Source organism: Mytilus californianus, unplaced genomic scaffold, assembly GCF_021869535.1.
Source record: "Mytilus californianus isolate M0D057914Y unplaced genomic scaffold, xbMytCali1.0.p SCAF_2, whole genome shotgun sequence".
Lineage (NCBI taxonomy): Eukaryota > Metazoa > Mollusca > Bivalvia > Mytilida > Mytilidae > Mytilus > Mytilus californianus.
In genome coordinates this window covers 9841688-9862551 of record NW_026262668.1, presented here as the reverse complement: position 1 = coordinate 9862551, position 20864 = coordinate 9841688, and the positions used below count along the sequence as shown (strand labels likewise).

Genomic DNA, 20864 nt, shown 5'->3' with positions numbered 1-20864 from the left:
TTTCAGTTTTTCACCCTCTCCGGGGGTCTGTATATCAATAAAAAGTTGATCTCTCAACGACTTATCAGTACACTCATGCTCCGGAATGGTAAACAAATCCTGCTCCACAATGCTGTATGGGTTCAACTAGATAAACATTTTTTTAATCTAAAGAATGATATTTTTATTGTATATTTTTCACCAGAATATTCTTCTGGTTGTACAGAAGATATAAATGAAGTTTATTCAAAGTTGCTTAGGAATATTGAGCACTATGGTCAACTCGGAGATATTTTAATTCAAGGTAATTTTTTATGCCTATACTAATACTATTCCTGACTATGTAATCTCTGATGAAGCAAAATTCCCAAAATCAAATGACAATGAGTATTCAATTGACTCTCATAATTTAAGAAATAATCTTGATTCGAAATCTGCAAACAGGAGTGGAAAATTATTAATTGATTTATGTAAAGAATCCGGACTCAGAATACTGAATGGAAGAACTATTGGAGACCCTATGGGCAAATGTACATGTATAACATATAATGGTTCCAGTCTTGTAGACTATACACTTGTGTCTTCTAATATATTAGAATGTATTGGAAACTTTAAAGTTAATGAGTTTACTACAATTTCAGATCATTGTCCCATCAGTTGCTCTTTACTTACTTGCTTTCAAAAATGTAAAAATACAGGGACAAAATTAGATCCTCTGCCTGGTAAATTTATTTGGGATAACAAAGCAATTGGTTGCTATACTACAAACATTCAAAGCTCACAGGTGAAACAAAGACTAGATGATTTTGTATGTGATAGGCAGATCGATTCGAATATAGCTGTGGAAAAATTTAACGCATTATTATGTGATACAGCTCTTTCATCCACTAAATTTGTTCAAAAGAAAATCATGAATAGGCCTATCAAGAAAAATTAAAAAAACATGGTTCTCGGACTCTTGTCATGACCTTCATACTACAGTTAAAACGTACTGTTTTCTTGTAAATAAGTTTCCAGACAATGGGTCCTACAGGAAATCATTTTACTCATTTAAATCTAAATTAAGAAGAAGGTGTAAACAAGAAGAAAGAAGTTACAAAAGTCAAATCTGTGACCGAATTTCACTAAATATGAAAAAAGACCCAAAGACATTTTGGAATTTACTTAACAAATTAAATGCTCTATCAGAATTAAAAGAAGAAACCCATTTTGATCAAGAATTATTTATAAACTACTTTAAAAAAATGAACAGTATATCTAATATCCAAAACAATAAATATCATGACATAATTATTGAAAAGTTGAATGCCTTAAAAAAGACACTAAATACATGCAATTCTGACAACGAATTTAATCAACCAATTCAGCCAGTTGAAATCTTAAAGGCAGTTAAGACACATAAAAATGGTAAATCATCAGCATGAGACTTAATTTCTAATGAAATGATTAAATGTGGTATGCCAGTATTATTAGAACCCCTATAAAAACTTTTCAACCTAGTATTTATGAAAGGCAGCTTCCCAAAATTATGGAACAACAGTCTGATCACGTTAATTCATAAAAAGGGGAACAAATCTGACCCATCTGATTATAGAGGTATCTCATTGACTTATAATTTGGGAAAATTATTCAATAAAATTATACACACCAGACTTATGAAGTTCATTAACACCAATAATTTGATAAGTGAAAATCAAATTGGCTTCAAAGAAAAAGCTAGAACAGCAGATCACATCTTCTCATTAAAGTCAATTGTTGATAAATATAAGACCAAAAAAAAAGAAAGTTTTTGCAGCATTTATAGATCTACGAAAAGCCTTTCATACTGTCTGGAGGGAGGGTTTATTTTACATCCTACTCCAAAACAGACTTCCAGGCAAGCTTTTTAATGTCATTTAATCAATGTATAATGAAAACAAATGCAGAATTAAATTTCAAAATGGTATTAGCCATGAATTTATATCAAATTGCGGAGTAAAACAAGGGGATGTACTTAGCCCAACTTTGTTTAATATTTATATAGATGGCCTTGTAAATGACCTTGATCATGCAAACACTCAACCAATTGTTATAGGAGATGTTAAACTAACATCATTATTATATGCAGATGATATTATTCTAATGTCAGAAACCCAAGAAGGACTACAAAATGCACTTAATGAGTTAACTAAATTTTGTTCCCTGTGGAAACTTGATGTAAACAAACAAAAATCAAAAATTATAATTTTCAATTCTAATGGGAAATCCCATTGTAATTATTTTAAAGTAGAAAACGAGCATCTTGAGACTGTTAAATCTTATTGTTACCTTGGAATAACAATAAATTATTCAGGCAATTTAAGTCATTCAAAAAAAATTCTTATGGAAAAAGGAAGAAAGGCTTGGTTTAAAATTAAAAAAAACAGTTTCTTTAGATAACTCTTGCAATATGCTTGAAAAATTATTTGATACTTTAGTTGTCCCAATCACTCTTTATGGAAGTGAAGTATGGGGTGAAAGCGAAGTGTTCAAAGATTCAGATCCATTTGAACATTTACATATAAAATTTATTAAAGAAATTTTAGGGGTACAGTGCAAAACAACAAATGTAGCTTGTCTAGCTGAGACAAACAGAACCCCTTTGTACTTAAAAATTCAGCTTTCAGCTATAAAATTTCTAAACCACATTGTGAACTCACCTAATTCTTTAGTCTATAAAATATTTAATAATGTAGAGAAAACAAGTAAATGGGTTAACATTGTAAAAGACTGGTTAAATAAATTAGGTTTTGGCCATCTTACTTTTGATACTATTAATTTAAAATATTACATAAATACTATCCAACAAAGAATCAAATTATGAATTGTTCTATCCATAAATGTGAAAAATTAAATTTCTTTTGTAAGACTAAAAAAATTGGAAAAAGGCCCCCGTATATTGATATATGTAAATTCAAAACTGACAGATCAGTTTTCAGTAAACTTAAACTCAGTGCCCATTCCCTAGCAATTGAAAGGGGGCGTTATACCAACACCGAAAGAAGTAAACGCATTTGCTTATCCTGTAATAGACAAGAAATTGAGGATGAATACCATTTCTTCTCAGTCTGTCCATGCTTTATATCACTGAGGGACACCTATATACAAAATATTAATAAAAATCTTAATTTCAATTTTATTAAATTGCAGTCAACTATAACACTGAGGCATATGACCGCACTTTTAAATAGCAGTCTGCCAGTCATTATAAAACTCACCATAAAGTATATTAATGATTGTTTTTATTGAGAACATCTGTATAAATTATATTTCTTTTAATATGTATCCTAATTTTTGTTTTTGTTTTTTTGTACATGGACATTAATGATGTGTTAACTGTCGATACACACATATTTATGGTCTTTTTCCCCTGGGAATACCACTGTCACTCTAATATAATTATAGTCAATTTAACTATTGTCAGTTTATTGTCTCAATACTGTATGCCATAACCATTTAATGTAAATGTGTTTGTGCTAATAAATATTGTCTATTGTCTATGTTGCATAATTGTTTTTTCGTTTATTGTTTACGAATACCTCAGACCATCGATATTATTGTTTGAATTGTGTCTGCATATTGGCATAACGGGGCCTTTACTAGCTTACAGTACAGGAAATGGCTTGCTCATTGTTTGGGGATGTATGGCGACCAATACTTTACTTACATCCTCTAATGGAGGGTTGTCAATCATAAAATAAAGAAAATAATTTGTCACAATAATATCAATAGAAGGTAATAGTCATAATCAGGGACGGATCGAGGGTCCAAGGAATGGGGTAAGGACAAAAACGCTGAACATAGTTAGGGGAGTTTTTAACGATTTAAGAGAAAAAAAACTATATTTTCTACCCGCGCTGTCTACCCTTCCCCCTTTTTTTGGATGCACATCTGATAATGTTTGTATAAACAATAATATGAACAGTGCATTAATTTAAATAAAATTATCTTATTTTATCTTAACTTATTGAAAACATTATCTTAACCGTGATTAGACGGTTCCACATTGACAGTCATGGTTTTAAACAGATCCCTTCTGTCAAAGTTTTAATTTTTATTTTTGACATAAACACATGAGTAAACTATTTAAATTTTAGCGCACATTAAGTCAATTTAGCTTTGGAATGTTTAAATTTTTTAGATTGTCTCCCTTTAATCAAATAGGAAGTATTAAAAACGAAAGTAATTGGTTTAAAACATTAAATCAAATCGACACGGTAAGTTACCTCATCAAACAGGAAAGAATTACTTATGAACCCCACCTATTGAAGGAATAAGCCTAGACATACATCATATACGAAGGGGTGGAAAGGAAATTTTGCCGTTTATTTGATGTTGTTTATGATCTGTATTTGTCACAATTATAATTATGTATGCTTAAATATGACAATAAAGGTACCAGTGGAAACTATAAAGACGACATTCCAAATGAATTTCAGATTTAAAATGCTAGAGCTTCATAACTACAAATAACCCCAGAGAGAAGTCCTGATTAAGTGGCCGCACTTAAAGACGGATCAAGGCCCTAGCCCCATTGTAGAGCTTCATATATGATTAATTCAAATAGATATATTAAGAAGATGTGGTATGAGAGCCAATGAGACAACTCTCCATCCAAGTCAAAATTTATAAAAGTAAACCATTATAAGACTTTTTACATGTCTCACTCTAAACGTTACCTAGTTTGTCCCTTGTTCATAATCCTAGGATCTGCATGTGTCTTTTGCATGTATATGTATATAATATACTGAAGTTCAAAGTTATTCCATGGGTACAAATGTGGTCACGTTGACAACTGAATGTAATCTATCAGAATCAATCTCAGTGTCTGGCTAATTTCCGTCTTAAAATTTTTTTATGAACACACTTTTATATTGATCTCTGCACCAACAACAATTGTTATAGAATTGTTTAGATTAATTACTACGAATTTGCAATGCATGGTCAGTTCTTCTAGCTAACTGGTGAAATTCAGAGTCTGCATGGTTGATTATCAAAAAGGAGGAAAATTAGTCTTTACATATATATACCTGAACTTTCTCAATTCAAGTTAATGGATTATTGCAAGAATTGTTTACGGTTAAGGTAATAATAATTTGTGGAATGCAACATACATGACAGATTTTGATGCCTGACACCAACTTGCAATTCCTCAGGAATCCACCACGATAATCTAGTCCTATAACATATGACTTCACATTTTTTATTCAATATTTAACGTTTATATACTGATATTTCCATTTTTTTAAATTTACATTGATAGTAAAAAAAACACAAAAAATATTGCCCACGAGGTCATATGTTATAGGACTACATGGTTCTCGATTCTGAGACAATAAACAAAGACTTGTAATTTCAAGGTGTTTATAGTGTATGTGTTTAATCTAATATATGATACCATGTTCCTTTTAACTATATCAAGTTGTAGTAAATCATTGTATTCCATATTTCATATTTCATATTCATGATACTGGTAAATGGTAAACGTGTTTAAACATAATTGATAATGGCTTTACCGGTGATATTTGACATGTGACAAAGGATCTCATCTTGTATTAGTTAAAAATATTGGAACACCTGCATGCATGTGTATTGCTTATTATACGATAAATGCCTTTTTAACACATTCGCGCTTTGATTTTTTTGTCATGGTAAGGTCTGCTTTTCTTCGGCTTGTAGTTTTTGATAGCACCTTAAAAATTGTATCTTCTTTCAACTTTTAGGCAAAGTATTCTTAAACGACCCATCTTTAAAGAAAAACAAAACGTCGTTAATATTGTATTGATGTATCATGTTTATTGAACTTTTTTACACAGGTTGTGTTGTATTACACATTTCACGAGGAAACACAATAATAAGATGTAAATCACAAGCATGTGCATACTTATTAAGATGAAATATAAAACTATTTTGCTGTTCCAGAAATTTCACGACTGTACCAAAATACAGATCAAGTTTGAATTTTGGTGGCGTCACTTTTACCGTTCTAGAGTTATGCTCCTTTACAAATGGAAAAATTGCTAAATTTTTCGTTTCCGTTATCTAACTTAAGTTTGCCTCAACCAAATGTTATGAAACTTATACACAATGCTTATTACCACAATATACAGATCAAGTTTGAATTTTGGTGCCGTCACTTTACTGTTCTAGACAAATGGAAAAACTGCTAATTTTTTCTTCTTTTTTTTTCTAAATATCAAGTCATTTTCAAAATTGGAGTTATCTTCCTTTGTCCATGATTATAGTTGAATCATCTACAATCAATGCTTTATACAATGCAATGTTTAATTTTGCCTTCCACTGATAAATTAAAGCAATTTTTACCCTTCATTTCTAAAAATATTTTAAAGTCTTCTTTGAAAATTGGAGTTATCTTTCTTTGTGCATAATGGTAGTTGAATCAACTACAAACAATGCTTTATACAATGCAATATTCAATTTTACTTCCTACTGATAAATTAAAGCAATCTTTACCATTCAGTGCTTACAAGCACTTTAATTACCGTTCTAAGGTAATGCCCCTTTACAAATGAAAAAATTGCTGAATTTTTCGTTTCCGTTCTCTAACTTGAGTTTGTCTTAGCTAAATGTAATTTCTAAAAATATCAATGTCATTATTCAAGTAATTTTTAAAATTGGAGTTATCTTCCTTTGTCCATGATTATAGTTGAATCAACTACAATCAATGCTATATACAATGCAATGTTTAATTTTGCCTTCCACTGATAAAACACAGATCAAGTTGAATTTGAGTAGTGTCACTTTAACCATTATTGAGTTATGCCCCTTTATAAATCGAAAGATTGCAAAATTTTTAGTTTCCATTCTGTAACTTAAGTTTGCCCCAACCAAACATTATGAAACCTATACACAATATGCATTACCTCAAAACTAAGATAATGTACAATTTTTTTGTTTCCGTTCTCTAACTTTAGTTTGCCTCAACCAAATGTTATGAAACTTATACACAATGATTATATTTTATTAATACATAATACAGATTAAGTACGAAATTTGGTGGCGTCACTTTTACCATTCTTGAGTTATGTCCCTTTATAAACATAAAAATTGCTGAATTTTTCGTTTCCGTTCTCTAACTTTAGTTTGTCTCAACCAAATGTTATAAAACTTATACACAACAGTTCTAGAGTTATGCGTGTTTACAAATAGAAAAATTGCTGAATTTTTAGTTTCTGTTCTCTACTTAAGTTAGCCTCAACCAAATATTTCTCATGCAAAAATCCTTCTCAATGTTAATTGTATGTCTGTCCTTAACTTTTAAGATAACTTTATATTTCCGTCATTTTTAGCTATTCCGGATTCTTTTTTCTTGTAAGCTGATTTGGTATAATCCATCTGAACTTTGCTCATCACTTAGTGTCCGTCGTCTGCCGTCGTTCGTAAACTTTTACAAAAATAATCTTCTCTGAAACTACAGAGCAAATTGGAACCAAAGAAGATTGCAATCATTCTTACGGTAATTAGTTGAAAAAGTGTGTCGGATGATCCCGTCTTCCAACCGATATTGCTGCCAATGCTTAACATAGAACATGAGGGTAAAACGAAAGTATTATGCAGTCATGATCGTTAAAACCGTAATGTATAGAGAAAATCTAACGGGCATAAATGTTCAAAATAACAAGATCTACCTACCGTCTATTTCGACCAAACTTGTCGAACAACTAGGCATACGAGTTGTTATCCTTAAATTATAATAATTACCAATGTTGCAATTTTGGCTAATATCGTTAAAACTGTAATAGATAAAAAAAAAACTGTAAATTACAAAAATGATGAAAGACGAATTTTAACCCTTGTTTATGTTTTTTTTCGGAAACCATAGTAGTTAGACAGAAACTGTAAACAGCAAAAATGATCAGCAGCACGGTACAAGATCTACAAATAAATCAACTTGGACGATAACGTCAGACTCTCTTTTGTATGAATATTTGCCCTTGAATGACATGTTTTACTAATTTGTTGCTTTCTTGCTAGTAGTTATCAGAAACTCGTATTGAATTGTATCAATTATGATGAAAAATGCCATATTAGTTTGTTGACTTGTTTTTCGAACCCTTTTCCCTTCCTCGTTCTTGATGTCAACGTATATGTATACCAATATGCCATATTTTTACTCCGGACATACATGTTTACTTTCAACGCGCCACTTGAATAGTTAACACGTACATTTACAGTATAAATATGATATATGGTAAAAATAATTGACATAACTAGTTAATTATTCAAGCTATACTTAAAATTAAGGATAAGGTGCTCAAAGTGGGATATATAATATCATTTTCTAAGCTTTTTTTTACATTATTTGCCATTTGTCGTGCTTTTTCCAAATAGAAAATGAAAAAAATATGTGTCACCGTGCTGGATTCGAAGATGAATCGCGATCAATCTAAAAAATTGCGTCCCCCCTTTGTAACCTCAGCGTTAGCGCGAAAATGCACGACGTCGCAGGTGTATATATATTGATTATAAAGGGCTACCTTAAAATAATAATATTGTTTTCGGAAATAAAAATATGTGTATTATTTTGCCTATTACTTATTTACTTCAGAAAGTAGATCGGATTGATTGAAGTATTATGCTAAGACTTAACGGTTGTACCTTGAAATACCTTTACTGCACGTGCAAATAATGCTAGATGAAAAACGGTGATTTTCGTTGGTATTTTTTTTTTAAATTTTCAGCTAATCTGTGGTGGGGGAAATTAATGATTTCAAATTTAAATCGTCTCGTTTGGTACTGAGATGAAAGCTTGTGTCTAATTCGAGGTATAAATCTAAAAATGAGTCGGAGGAAGTCGTGTCTGTTGTTTCTTTAATTTCTAGTTCTTGGGTATATATTAATGGAACACAACCAGAAAAGTTTGGATTGTTAATGTAAAGAACATCATCAATATATCTGAATGTGAAATTAAATTATCTGGCTTCTCAGTTTGATCTTCTTGTTTTTTGAGATGTATCTGAAGGAACTCAGAAAATTAGAAGAGGTCGGCCAGGAGAGACGCACAGTTCGTTCCCATAGGAATGCCGACAATTTGTTGAATAAGTCTACCATCAAATTCAACAAATATGTTGTCAATAATAAACTCAAGAATAGTGGTCACTTGTTTTTCTGTGTAGCATGTTTTAAGACAGGTTGTAGGTATTCCAATGGGCACCAATTGCGCCCCTTTAATAGCAGACTTATTCTTGTACTGTTATGAATCACAGTTTACGACCAAACTCAGTAAAGACTCGTCCAAATTGCATTTAATTGATAAATTCAACAACACTTACCGTTATCTTGATAATATTTTTTCGTTAAATATTCAATAATTTTCTAAATATACTACCGAAATTTACCCAAAGGAACTTACTTTAAATAAATCAAATATAAACGGTACTAACTGTCCTTTCCTAGATTTAGATATTTCAGTTTTACACGGGAAACTCTAAACTAAATTCTACGAGAAAGGGACGATTTTTCGTTCTCTATTGTTAATTTTCCTTTTTTGAACGGTGATGTGCCTTTGGCACCATCTTACGGTGTTTATATATCACAACTCGTTCGCTTTGCTCGTGTTTGTTGTGACATTTTGGATTTCAATAAACATAATCCATGTATTTACTAGTAAATTATTAAGTCAGGGATTCTTCACCACAAATTACTTAAAACCGTCACTAAATTCTTCCATAGATGCAAAAAATTGGTTTTGGAAGTTTGGTTGTTCAAAAAGCATAGCACATCCAAATTCTACGCAGATGCTGTTTACCGAGCCCGGAAATTTAAACACGATCCGGGTAAACTTATCGATCCTTTAAATAAACTTATTCTAAAAGGTTACCAATTCAACACTGTAGTTAGATCTTTGAATATTGTTTTTTTGGTATAAATATGGATTTTGTTATCAGTTGATTAAAATCAAAATAAATATTATTTATATATACATTTGCACAATCATGGCTCTACAATTTATCGATACCTGTATCTTGGCATTGCACAAGGTCATGTTTTTTTCTCTGACTGTTAAAGACGTATTTACACTAAATAAATTGGATATTGGATGTGTATTGATTGATATTTTAGTCTTATTGTATGATTTTTTTATTAGTTGTTAAATGGCTTTGAACTAGATGTCAGTCACTACGAGTACTCTCAGATCTGTATTTAGTGGGGTTTTGTTGTTGTTGTTGTGGGGATGTATAGGTACCCTGCCAAGTCCGGTCTGTGTTTTTGTTAGATGTATTTCTGTTTTTTTATCGATCTGATGAGTTGGGCCCTTTTCATCTGATATTTATAGTTTATTCTTATGTTGTGCTGTTACACCACTGTCCAATGTTAGGGGAGGGTTGGCGCCTTCAAACTAGTTTAACCCGCCACATTCTGTATAATTGTGCCTGTCCAAAGTCAGGAGCCTGTAATTCAGTGGTTGATGTTTGTTGCTATATATATCATATTTGATTTTCGTTCTTTATTTTGTACATAAATCAGGCCATTAGTTTTCTCGTTTGAATTGTTTTACATTTGCCTATTCGGGGCCTTTTATAACTGACTATGCGGTATGGGTTTTCTCATTGTTGAAGGCTCTGCGGTGACCTATAGTTGTTAATTTCTGTGTCATTTTGGTCTCTTGTGGAGAGTTGTCTCATTGGTAATCATACCACATCTTCTTATTTTTTATATTTACATATACATGTAGGACTAGTTAAAAATGCCCTTATAAAGTTCCAGATCAACCATATTTACCAATTTCTTTCGCAAATCATGTTTAGAAATGGATCAATTATGCGTTAAGTTTACCGAAACAGCAGTGGGGTCTTCGATGAAAGTCGGGTAACGGGCATACGATAGTTTTGATCCCACGGTGAATTTTTGACGAAAATTTGCATACAAGCTATGTTTCACCTCGTCGATTTGAATATGTAATAAAAAAATAAACCTTCATGTGCTACTTTTATAAATTTCAGTCTTTTTCTCAAAATTTTCTGTCGTTTTATTCTAAATCTTGAACCTTTGATAAAAATGAATTACTTTTAAAAAAAAATGTTACACAAATTTAGAGCATATTTATGTAAAGAAGATTTTCCAAATGTTTTTTTACAAATCCGCTTGTGTTTATCTTTCGAAACAAAATAGTTAGATATAACTGTCAAAAGGATAGTAATGTCCAAGAAACCGAATTTTTAGTAATGTCTAAAATTACGAACCTATTTATCTCTAAAAGTAGCGTATAGAGGTATATTTTTATGACAAATTTGAAATCACTAGGTGAAAAATAGCTTGTATGCAAATTTTCGTAAAACATTCACTGTGGGATCAAAACTCTATCTTATGCCCTTAAAGCGAAGTGTACGTAATTAACTACTCTACAGATTTGTTTTACATTTCATAGATGGATTTTGCTTGTAAAAATACACCAGAAAATTAAATAAAAAAGGGGTAACCGTTTTATATTTTTTTCTTGAACCTCATATTATTAAAAACAAATAAGGCTTCAAACTTTCATTCACTTCTTCTGACTGATCATACACAAAAACACAATAAAAGAAAACAATTTTGGCTAACCCTTCGAAATTTGAATTGAAAATAATGATAAAGAAGAGATGTCATGTTCTAATTTTATCATACATGTGTTGCCGTGTAGTTAAAGTTTCAACAATGATTCTAAATTTAGATTTTACTTTCCCAAAAAATTGCGGACGGAATAGAAGATACCTGTTATTTTTCTGCACTTCGAATAAAGTTGAATGCTGAGGTCAAATGACATAGCTTTTACTTATTCTGTGATCAATTTTAGGGTGGGCTTCGTGTTCGTGCTCAATTTTAAGTTTATAAGTAGATTTTTTTTAGACCGAGTCTGATGGTTCTTTTTTGTCGACTTTGTTTTTCGGCTTGTCACTGCTCGATTACCTCCTTAGTATCTTCTTGCATTTCATAAGAAAATGAAATATTTCCTAAAACTTTCAACTGCATTCATATACCTAATACTCAGTTTTGTGTCGAAATAAAAAAAGAACATGCCAATTCTTTCAATCAACATTTGCATGTCATTCGTCACCTGTGCAATGTTATGATACTGTTTATATTTCGTATAAACCTACGGGTTTTCAAAACTTGAAACTTGAAACTTGAAACTTTTATTTTTCAAGACCCCATCAGGGGTATGTGAATATAAACAACAAAAACAACAATAACATATGTATACAAGAACAATGAGATGAGTGGAATGACATGATTATATATACAGTTGTATAAAGTAAATGGTTAATGAAATTTGCAGTGGAAGGCAATTCTAATTTATAACAGACAACATTTATCTAATTAATAACAGACAGAACAATATTACAAATTTGGCAAGTTTGACAATTACACTGTAGTCATCAGAACAAAAAAGTTCACAATATTTAATAGTATTTGGCTTTTTATGCACATTACGGGGCAAAAGCCTTTGTCTTTCACTTGAGAAAAAAAGTATATTTAAACAGATAGTGGAATTCATCACCAATTTCACATAAACTGAATAAATCACAAATTCGATCATCACGTTGGACACTCAAAAAACGACCTTGTTCTATTGGCAATTTATGATTCATACATCTAAAATTACAATATGGCTTTCGAAGATCATATGGTAGATCAACAATATATCTTTCAAAATTATGAACGGTTTTTAAAATTCTATAGTTTAAACACTTAGCTGAATCATAAACAGTAGAAACCCATGTTTGCAAAGACATTGTTTGACTAGATTTGATACATTTACATTTTTTGGTACACTTTGTGACAGCCAGTACTCTGAAAGACCACAATTATTCAGGTTTTTTTTCAATACAAACCATCCATTTTGAATGAAATTTTTTTTTTGATATGCATGTTATGTAATAACTTGTACAAAGTAGCAGCAATTTTATCTTGCTTATTGGAAATAATTTTTTTCCAGAATGCAACCATTCTGCTTTTGATAAAAATATCAATAGGAAATCTTCCTAGTTCACCATACATGATTCTATTTGGTGTAGATTTCTTCTAACACAGTATATATTTATAAAATTGCACACAGAATGACTCTATTATACAGTTATTAGTAAAAACCCAAATCTCACACCCATACATTAAAATAGGCAAAACCATTGCATCAAACATCTCAAGCTGAATATCAATAGGAAAATTCAGTTTTCTACTTTTTTCATAATACTAAACATAGCCTTTCTAGCTTGACAAACTAATATTTCTTTATTTTTACAAAATGAACCATTTGAAGAAAATATTATTCCAAGATATGTAAAATCATCAACAATATCTTTAATTTGACCATCATAAATAAATGCAAGACTATCATTCAGTTTGAAAATACGTTTTCTAAAAATTACAATCTTAGTCTTACCTACATTTACTTCTAATTTCCAACATTTGCAATACAAATACATGGCATTCAAGGCTGCTTGTAATTCAGTGTCAGATTCTACTAGAATTACAGTGTCGTCTGCATATAGTAACAGGTACAATTTAAAATATACAGCAATTTCATTATTATCAAGGAAAATATGAGCAGCATTGTAAACTTTTGACAAACCATCATAAGAATGTGTCAATAATTCAACTTGATCATTTAAAAACAATGAAAATAGTACAGGTGACAAATTTCTCCTTGGCGTACACCAACATTGCTAAAAAAGAAACTTGAGGTTTTACAACCTAAACGTACACAAGATTTGGCATTTTTATACATATATGTGAATTACTTTAAACATTTTAACATCAATACATTGTTGCAGTAACTTGTGTCATAAAGCACATCTATCTACTGAGTCAAAAGCTTTTCGGTAGTCAACAAAAGCACAAAATAAAAGTTTATTACATCTTAAGTAAAGATCAATCAAACAGTTCATATTAAAAATGTCAGTGATCTGAAGTACTATAATGTTTTCTAAAACCTGCTTGCTTTTCGCAGAGAACATAAAAATTATCTAAATAGCAATTAAGTCTATTATTCAGCACACACGTGAATAATTTACAAAACAGCTAAGAACTGTTATGCCCTGGTAATTATCAGGACTTGCGGGGTCTCTTTTACTTTTATATATTGCTACAATAATACATTCAGACCAAGAGTCTGGTATACAACCAGAATTAAAAACAATATTAAACAAAGAAACAAAAACTGGTAGCATTTTATCAGCAGAATGCTTCAAAAATTCATTAATAATAAAATTATTTCCACAAGCTTCATTATTTTGCAACCCTTTAATAGCCTGTCTCACCTCATTTTCTGATACAACTCGATTTTATAGTTCAGTATTTAAATTACTAATATTTTCAACAGCAATATTTTTAAATGTATCATCATTTTTTTTCAAATTGGACAGAGTTCAGTTTCTTAAAATGTTTATAAAAACAGTCCAGAGACACTTTATTAACAATATTCTGTTTGGTCTGAGAGCTACGTGCTATGTTCAGCAAGTCACAATATTGCGGGGTCATTACTGGTTCGATTTTAACAGTTTTGGTACCAATAAAAGCAAAACTGTCACAAGTTAAAATAATTTGTTTGTTTCTTTCAACATTCGCCGCTCCACCATTGTCCTTTTATGTCACAAACGATCATCCACATGTGTGATTTAGTGTGGAGATCTTGGTTAGCTCTAATTGCGTTACACTGAGAATAAACATCATTATCAAATCACCATTTCTTTTTTTTAAATGAATAACTAAAATAACTTTGACACAACTTCATTTCATGATTCCTTCTTCTCCTTGAAGATAAAACTTTTAGGTATCCCGTTTCTTTTGTGCTGCTATTAGTCGGTTGTTATAGATGTCAGACCACCAATTCAAAATCCCTATCTGTTCCATCAATCTTTTCAATTTTAACAACCTTATAAATATTTTACCTTAATTTTAACTTTCATAGAGTCGGAGAGTCGGTTTCACAAAAAAAACTTGCGACTAAGATTGATCAAAAGTACATGTATACTGATTTGTTCATGACTTACGATCAATCTTAGTCGTTAGTTCTTTTTTTTTTTTTTTTTTTTTTGTGAAACCGATTCCGGTTACAGTATATCCTGATTTGTACATGTATCACCTTTCTACATGACAATTTCCAACCAATGTTTAAAGTCTTTAATGAAATACCATCGTTCGGAAGGCCACTACTACTAAATCTCACCCCTGTTTTTTTGTTGGAAATCTTAAATAAGAATACTAAGGAACGCATTCATCTTCAATCTATGTAAACTCGTGGACAAGTAAATTTTGAGGCAAAATTGTTAAAATATATTTCTCTCGCACCAAGAGTTTCATTTCTGCAATATTTTTATTATTATTAGTAAACAATGACATCAAAAGCACTACTTTTGTCAGGGAAGGGCTACTTTTACGTTCTAAATTGAAGCAGAGGATACATTGCAGAGTGAACACTCTTGTTTGAAAAAAAAATGTAAAGTTTTTTAATATATTTTCATAAATGCCATAAGATGAAATATTATAATAGTTTTTATTAAACTTAAAATTCTTTACATATTATTCTTACAGTATGGCTGACAGTAAATTCTGTGCTGGTTGTCAGCGTGGTGATGAAGAAATTGATGCCGTATCTTGGTGCAGTGATTGCAGTGAACTTGTATGTAAGGTTTGCGCCAGAGTTCATGAAAGGATATCCCCGCCTCACAAGGTAGTACCAATTAAAGAGATACAAACACTCAGTTCTTCGCTTCTTAAATTGTCCAAGAACTGCGAGAATCACCCCAAACAAAAGATTGTACTGTACTGCTGTCAACATGACAAAATGATCTGCGATTCATGTTTACCGATATCACATCAGAATTGCAAGTCTATCACTTCAATTGAAAATGCAGCTAAAGGCGTGAAAGATGGCACCGCTATTTCTGACCTAGAGAGAAGAATGTTAAACCTAAGTCAAGTTAATGCGAACATACTGACTCAAACTGCAACAACACTTGACGAATTGGAAAAAGGTCGAAATAAAATCAAGAAAAGAGTGTCAGAAATCAAACAGAAAGTTATTGCTCACTTAGATAAGTTAGAAGCAGATATACATGAAGACATTGATGATAAGTATAAGCACTGTAACGAGACAGTGTCCCGAAATAAAAACAGCATCAAATCTAGCTCGGGATCGCTGTCTACATGGAAAAGAGATCTTGAATCACTGAAGCAATACACATCTGAAATCCACTTATTTCAGGTAGTAAAATTTCTAGATGCAAAAACCCACCAGAAAGAATTAGAAATCAGAGAAATTCAAACAGGAAGTGTCCCTGTACTAACATATCATCCTTCAGAGTCAGAGTCGAACATAAAGAAACTAATCCCAGACTTGGGTACAATAACGGTAGATAATGTCCAAGTACCAACGCCTGTTCTAAATATTGATCAACAATGTCAGTTTCTGGTCAGAGACAAGAGAAAATTGTCTTTGACACATTCTTTCCAGACCACGAAATTAGGTGATGGAGTGAGTATTTTTAGAGGTTGTTTTATTCCTGGTGATAAGTTACTCCTTGGTCATAACAGAGATAATGAACTTTATGTTTCTAAACTTGATGGATCCAAACCCAAGGTAATTAATTTGGATTATTCACCACATCGTATTACCTTGTATGACAACAACCATGCTTTAGTATCTGTAGGTTATAAAGGTATCCAGATCATTGACCTTACAACATTAAAGCCTGGTAGGATAATTAAAGTTGGAGAATATTGTAAAGGAATAACCAGTGTAAAGGATAAGATCTGGGTAAGAAATCAATTCAACACTCTAACCATAGTGGATATTAATGGTAAAGTTCTTAATACAATACATACAACATTTAATACTTTTGAAATATCTGCCAATCAAGATGGTGATGTCTATTGTACTGACCGTTATAGTGATACAGTCTACGTCGTAACATCGGATGGCAAAGAACGTGAGATATACAGCAGTCCTGACCTGAAAGATGCTGGGGATGTGGCTGTAGATGACCGTGGTGATGTGTATGTAGCAGGAAAAGGATCAAACAATATACATAGAATATCTAATGATGGACAGAAACATGATATTGTCCTGTCAGCAGACGATGGTATCAAACAACCGACCGGTTTATCTTACAACTGTGAAACAAGAGAACTATTTGTCATAAACAACCAATGGAAAGCTATCAATATTTACAAAACACAATGAACACTGACTAAGGAACATTGACTGTAAGCCTGGTAACTATTAATTAACATTGATGAGTAGCATAAATATAAAACAATAAGTTTTTTGTAATTTGGTGAAATTTTGATATACTAGTATAAGTTACATGGGGTTATATAATGTGCGTGAATTTTTTTTTTCGATTTAGCTTTATACTGACATGTTGAACAAGACCGAAAAAATCTTATAATTTTATATGAAAGGAAAAATCTAAATCTTAAGTCTAAATATGTGACCTTTTATAACAAAAATTTGACGAGTTAAAATATCTAGACAAAAATATTGATAGGCTTATGGGACTAGTTGCAAGTAATATTTTCAAAATTTGGCACAGAAAAAGAGAACTACAGTGGATGGTATAATGTTTAGTCACAATTCATGATAGATCAATTGGAGAATTCATGGTTAGACAAAATTTCACCTCTCAGAAAGTCGACAATATAAAGAAGATTAATGGAGTAATGAAACCAAAAGATATTGTTTTCTCACAAATTTAGTTTGACCAAAATATTCGATATGAATCATGTAAATAGACAATTACTACCAAACGTACATAATATGATACAATTATAATGTTCTTTCAAAGTTTTGGTTGCTTCACGAGGTAACTTTTGTGGCTAATAATTTCTCTCACCAATTATTCACAGAATAAATATCTACAAAATGAAATGAAATAAAATGAAAAAAATATCATCCCAATTTGGCAATAAGAGTTAAAACCTAAATTCCATGAAACATGGTCTACAGTTACTGAAAAAAAACGATAAGGGTGCGGTTTAAAACTAATTCGGAATTTATCTTTTTCAGACTTATACTGACTAGAATGCAGTAACAAGAACCCAAGACAATGGTCATTTCTATATGAACAGATTTTACTGCTGATTTTGCCAAAAGATCTATTGAAAAAGTAAAAACTTCATTCCATACTATTATTATGACGCATTTCAAAATAATCAATAAATTGTTTTGTATTGTACTGAAAAACTTAATTCAGTTAGTACTTTCTTTTTGCATACAATAAGTGAGAATCAAATACAGTTATCGTCCAATTTATGTTTTGAATACTCTCCTATGTTTTAATATAGGTGTGGATGAACACATTTATATGAGTTCTTGAAAAATAAAAAGTGAAATATCACATATATTTGAGTCCGGTTTCAGACATATTTAGTTAATGCAAAAATAGTTGGTATCGTGTTGTTTGGATTTTAGTTAGACTTTTGCTCTTATTTACCATGACATACTCTTAGAAAAGCTCAGACTTTATTATATCGGAGAACACATGATAAGTTGGATAAGTTCGTATATATATATGATAGGCAGCTAGAAAATCAATGTGCAAATATTAAATCTGATAGAAAGTTTATAAAATATGGAGTGCCTACAGGTTCCATTTTAGGTCCTCTGTTATTTCAATTCAAATCAAATTACTACTTCATGTTAAAACATCTAACATGGATTTATAGACTGGTGATTCAACAATGCTGTTTTATATGGAGCCCCTTCAGTGTTAGGTAAATATAAATATTTTCATTTCCCGGAGATTCAATATGGTGGTCACCAGTTTGAAAAATCCTGTGCACGACTATGAAACTATAAAACTCGTGCGCACGACATTTTAAACAGGTGTGCACCACTTTCAAACTGGTACAGTAGCTTTATGATACTTAAACACATTGAAAATACAAATACAATGTAGTACTTTGCAAAATGATTTGAATGCTGTTCATGAATGCAAAGGATGTGAAGTGTTTCCAACTAAGTTCGAAAAAAAAGACTAAAACAACTATCAAAATTATTTGACCTGTATTGAAAATACTGATTATTTCAAATAACTTGGAATTGACATTGATGAACATTTAAGCTGGGAGGAACATGTTGATCGTTTATGTAAGATCGTTTTTTTACTTCAAAAATTTGACTTTTATATAAACTTAAAGAATGTTTGCCTGAACACATAAAACAACTCTACAATAAATTGCATATTGAATTTGTTTTTTGGAGTATGTATTACAAAAACATTCCGATATAATAATAAATCTCCAGAAAATAGCAATAATAATTGCACTTAAATACGATATTTGGTTCTGTTTCATTAAATTGTGTTTTCTTCTTTAAAAAGGTTATCATTTACTGAGAGTAAAATACTAACAATATATTTTTATGTATAAAATTCTTTATAAGAAATCGTTTATTATTCTGTAGCCAAGGTTTGGAATGATTTACTAATCACAAACAACAATTGTCGTAATGTGCAATTAATGTGGGGAAAAATTGTTATAATTCAATTCAATATGAACCTTGATCGTCATAGTGAATCAACTTATTTGATTTGAGACAAAATAAACAAAACATAGTATAACCATGGAAATATTATATTTTCATTTTATTTCAATGGTATAGCAAACATGTATAAATGACAAGAAGACAGCATGTATAATTAAACAAACATATAATTATATATAATAATATAGCTTTTAAGGATTACTAATATAGTTTATAATAAATAATGATATAGTGTACTTGTAAATGCTCTTTTGTTCCGACGTTGGAAAGTTCCGGGCGGAAAGAACTAAACAGCCGAAAAGTTCCGAAGGAACTTATTAACTAGTTACTTTGTTCTTCCTCTGGTTTAAAAGTTCCACCGGAACAAAGTGACTAGTTGAAAAGTTCCAACGGAACATATCAACTAGTTAGAAAGTTCCTTTTTGCCAAATTAGTCAAAACCGGAACTAACAAACTAGCCCAAAAGTTCCAACGGAACTTATCAACCAGTTACAAAGTTCCATTTGGAGAAGTGATGCAAAGTAAAAGCGCAACATATTATATTTGAACATTTCAAAGGGAAACCAAGATACTGATTACAAAAGTCAAAAGGAACTTATCAACTAGCCACAAAGTTCCTCTTTGGCAAATAAGTCAAAACTGGAACTAACAAACTAGCCCAAAAGTTCCAACGGAACTTATCAACCAGTCACAAAGTTCCATTTGGAGAATTGATGCAAAGTAAAAGCGCAACATATTATCTTTGAACCTTTTCAAGGGGGAACAAAAGTGTCTTATATACTGATCCTCATTCTTCCCCCTTATCATTATTATGGTACTTAATTCGGTCAGAATGTTGCCTTCTATCGGAATAAGTTCTATTTTATTGTTATACATTAATCTGAAATTGATATTTTTAAAAGTACCCACATGAGGAGGGGGGTATTCTTCCCTCTCTTGAGGGTACTATGAATACTAAATTTGCATCATAATGCAACTTATTCCGTCTGCTACATTGTTCCGGGACTTTTCAACTAGCTACTTTTTTCCGGAACTTTTCGACTGCACTCGGAATAAAACAACTAGTTGGAAAGTTCCATCGGAACGAAATAACTAGTTGAAAAGTTCCGCCGGAACAAAGTAACTGACGGAACATAGTGGCTGTTACAAGTTCCCCTACCGTTAGCACTATCGACTGTTTTATAAAGGAACATGTGCTTTGAAGTTTCTACAGAACCTGTTTATGTATTAAAGAGCAGAGGATATATTTCATTTTTGCAGTATACAAAGTTTGAAAGAGCTTAAAGACATATCATGGATTTAATAACATTTTCAAATTAGAAAAATATTTAAGTTGTTTTAGCTCACCTGGCCCAATGGGCCAAGTGAGCTTTTCTTATCA

General features: G+C 31.2%; 1 protein-coding gene across 6 annotated transcripts in view; it reads left to right on the top strand.

Annotated features, from left to right (window-relative positions):
• LOC127727858 (uncharacterized) overlaps window positions 1–18335 on the top strand; it is a 103335-nt gene extending 85000 nt beyond the window's left edge. For 2 of the 6 annotated variants that reach the window (XM_052234978.1, XM_052234979.1), the window contains exons 2-3: window positions 15529–17211; window positions 18005–18335. In XM_052234978.1, the coding sequence (XP_052090938.1) occupies window positions 15530–17179 (1650 nt within the window). In that variant the 5' untranslated portion in view covers window position 15529 and the 3' untranslated portion in view covers window positions 17180–17211; window positions 18005–18335. Of the gene's footprint in view, window positions 1–4153; window positions 4215–15528; window positions 17212–18004 lie in introns of those variants that run through there. The other 4 variants (XM_052234980.1, XM_052234982.1, XM_052234977.1 and 1 more) reach the window with 4 other exon arrangements.
• The last annotated feature ends 2529 nt before the right edge of the window (window positions 18336–20864 follow it).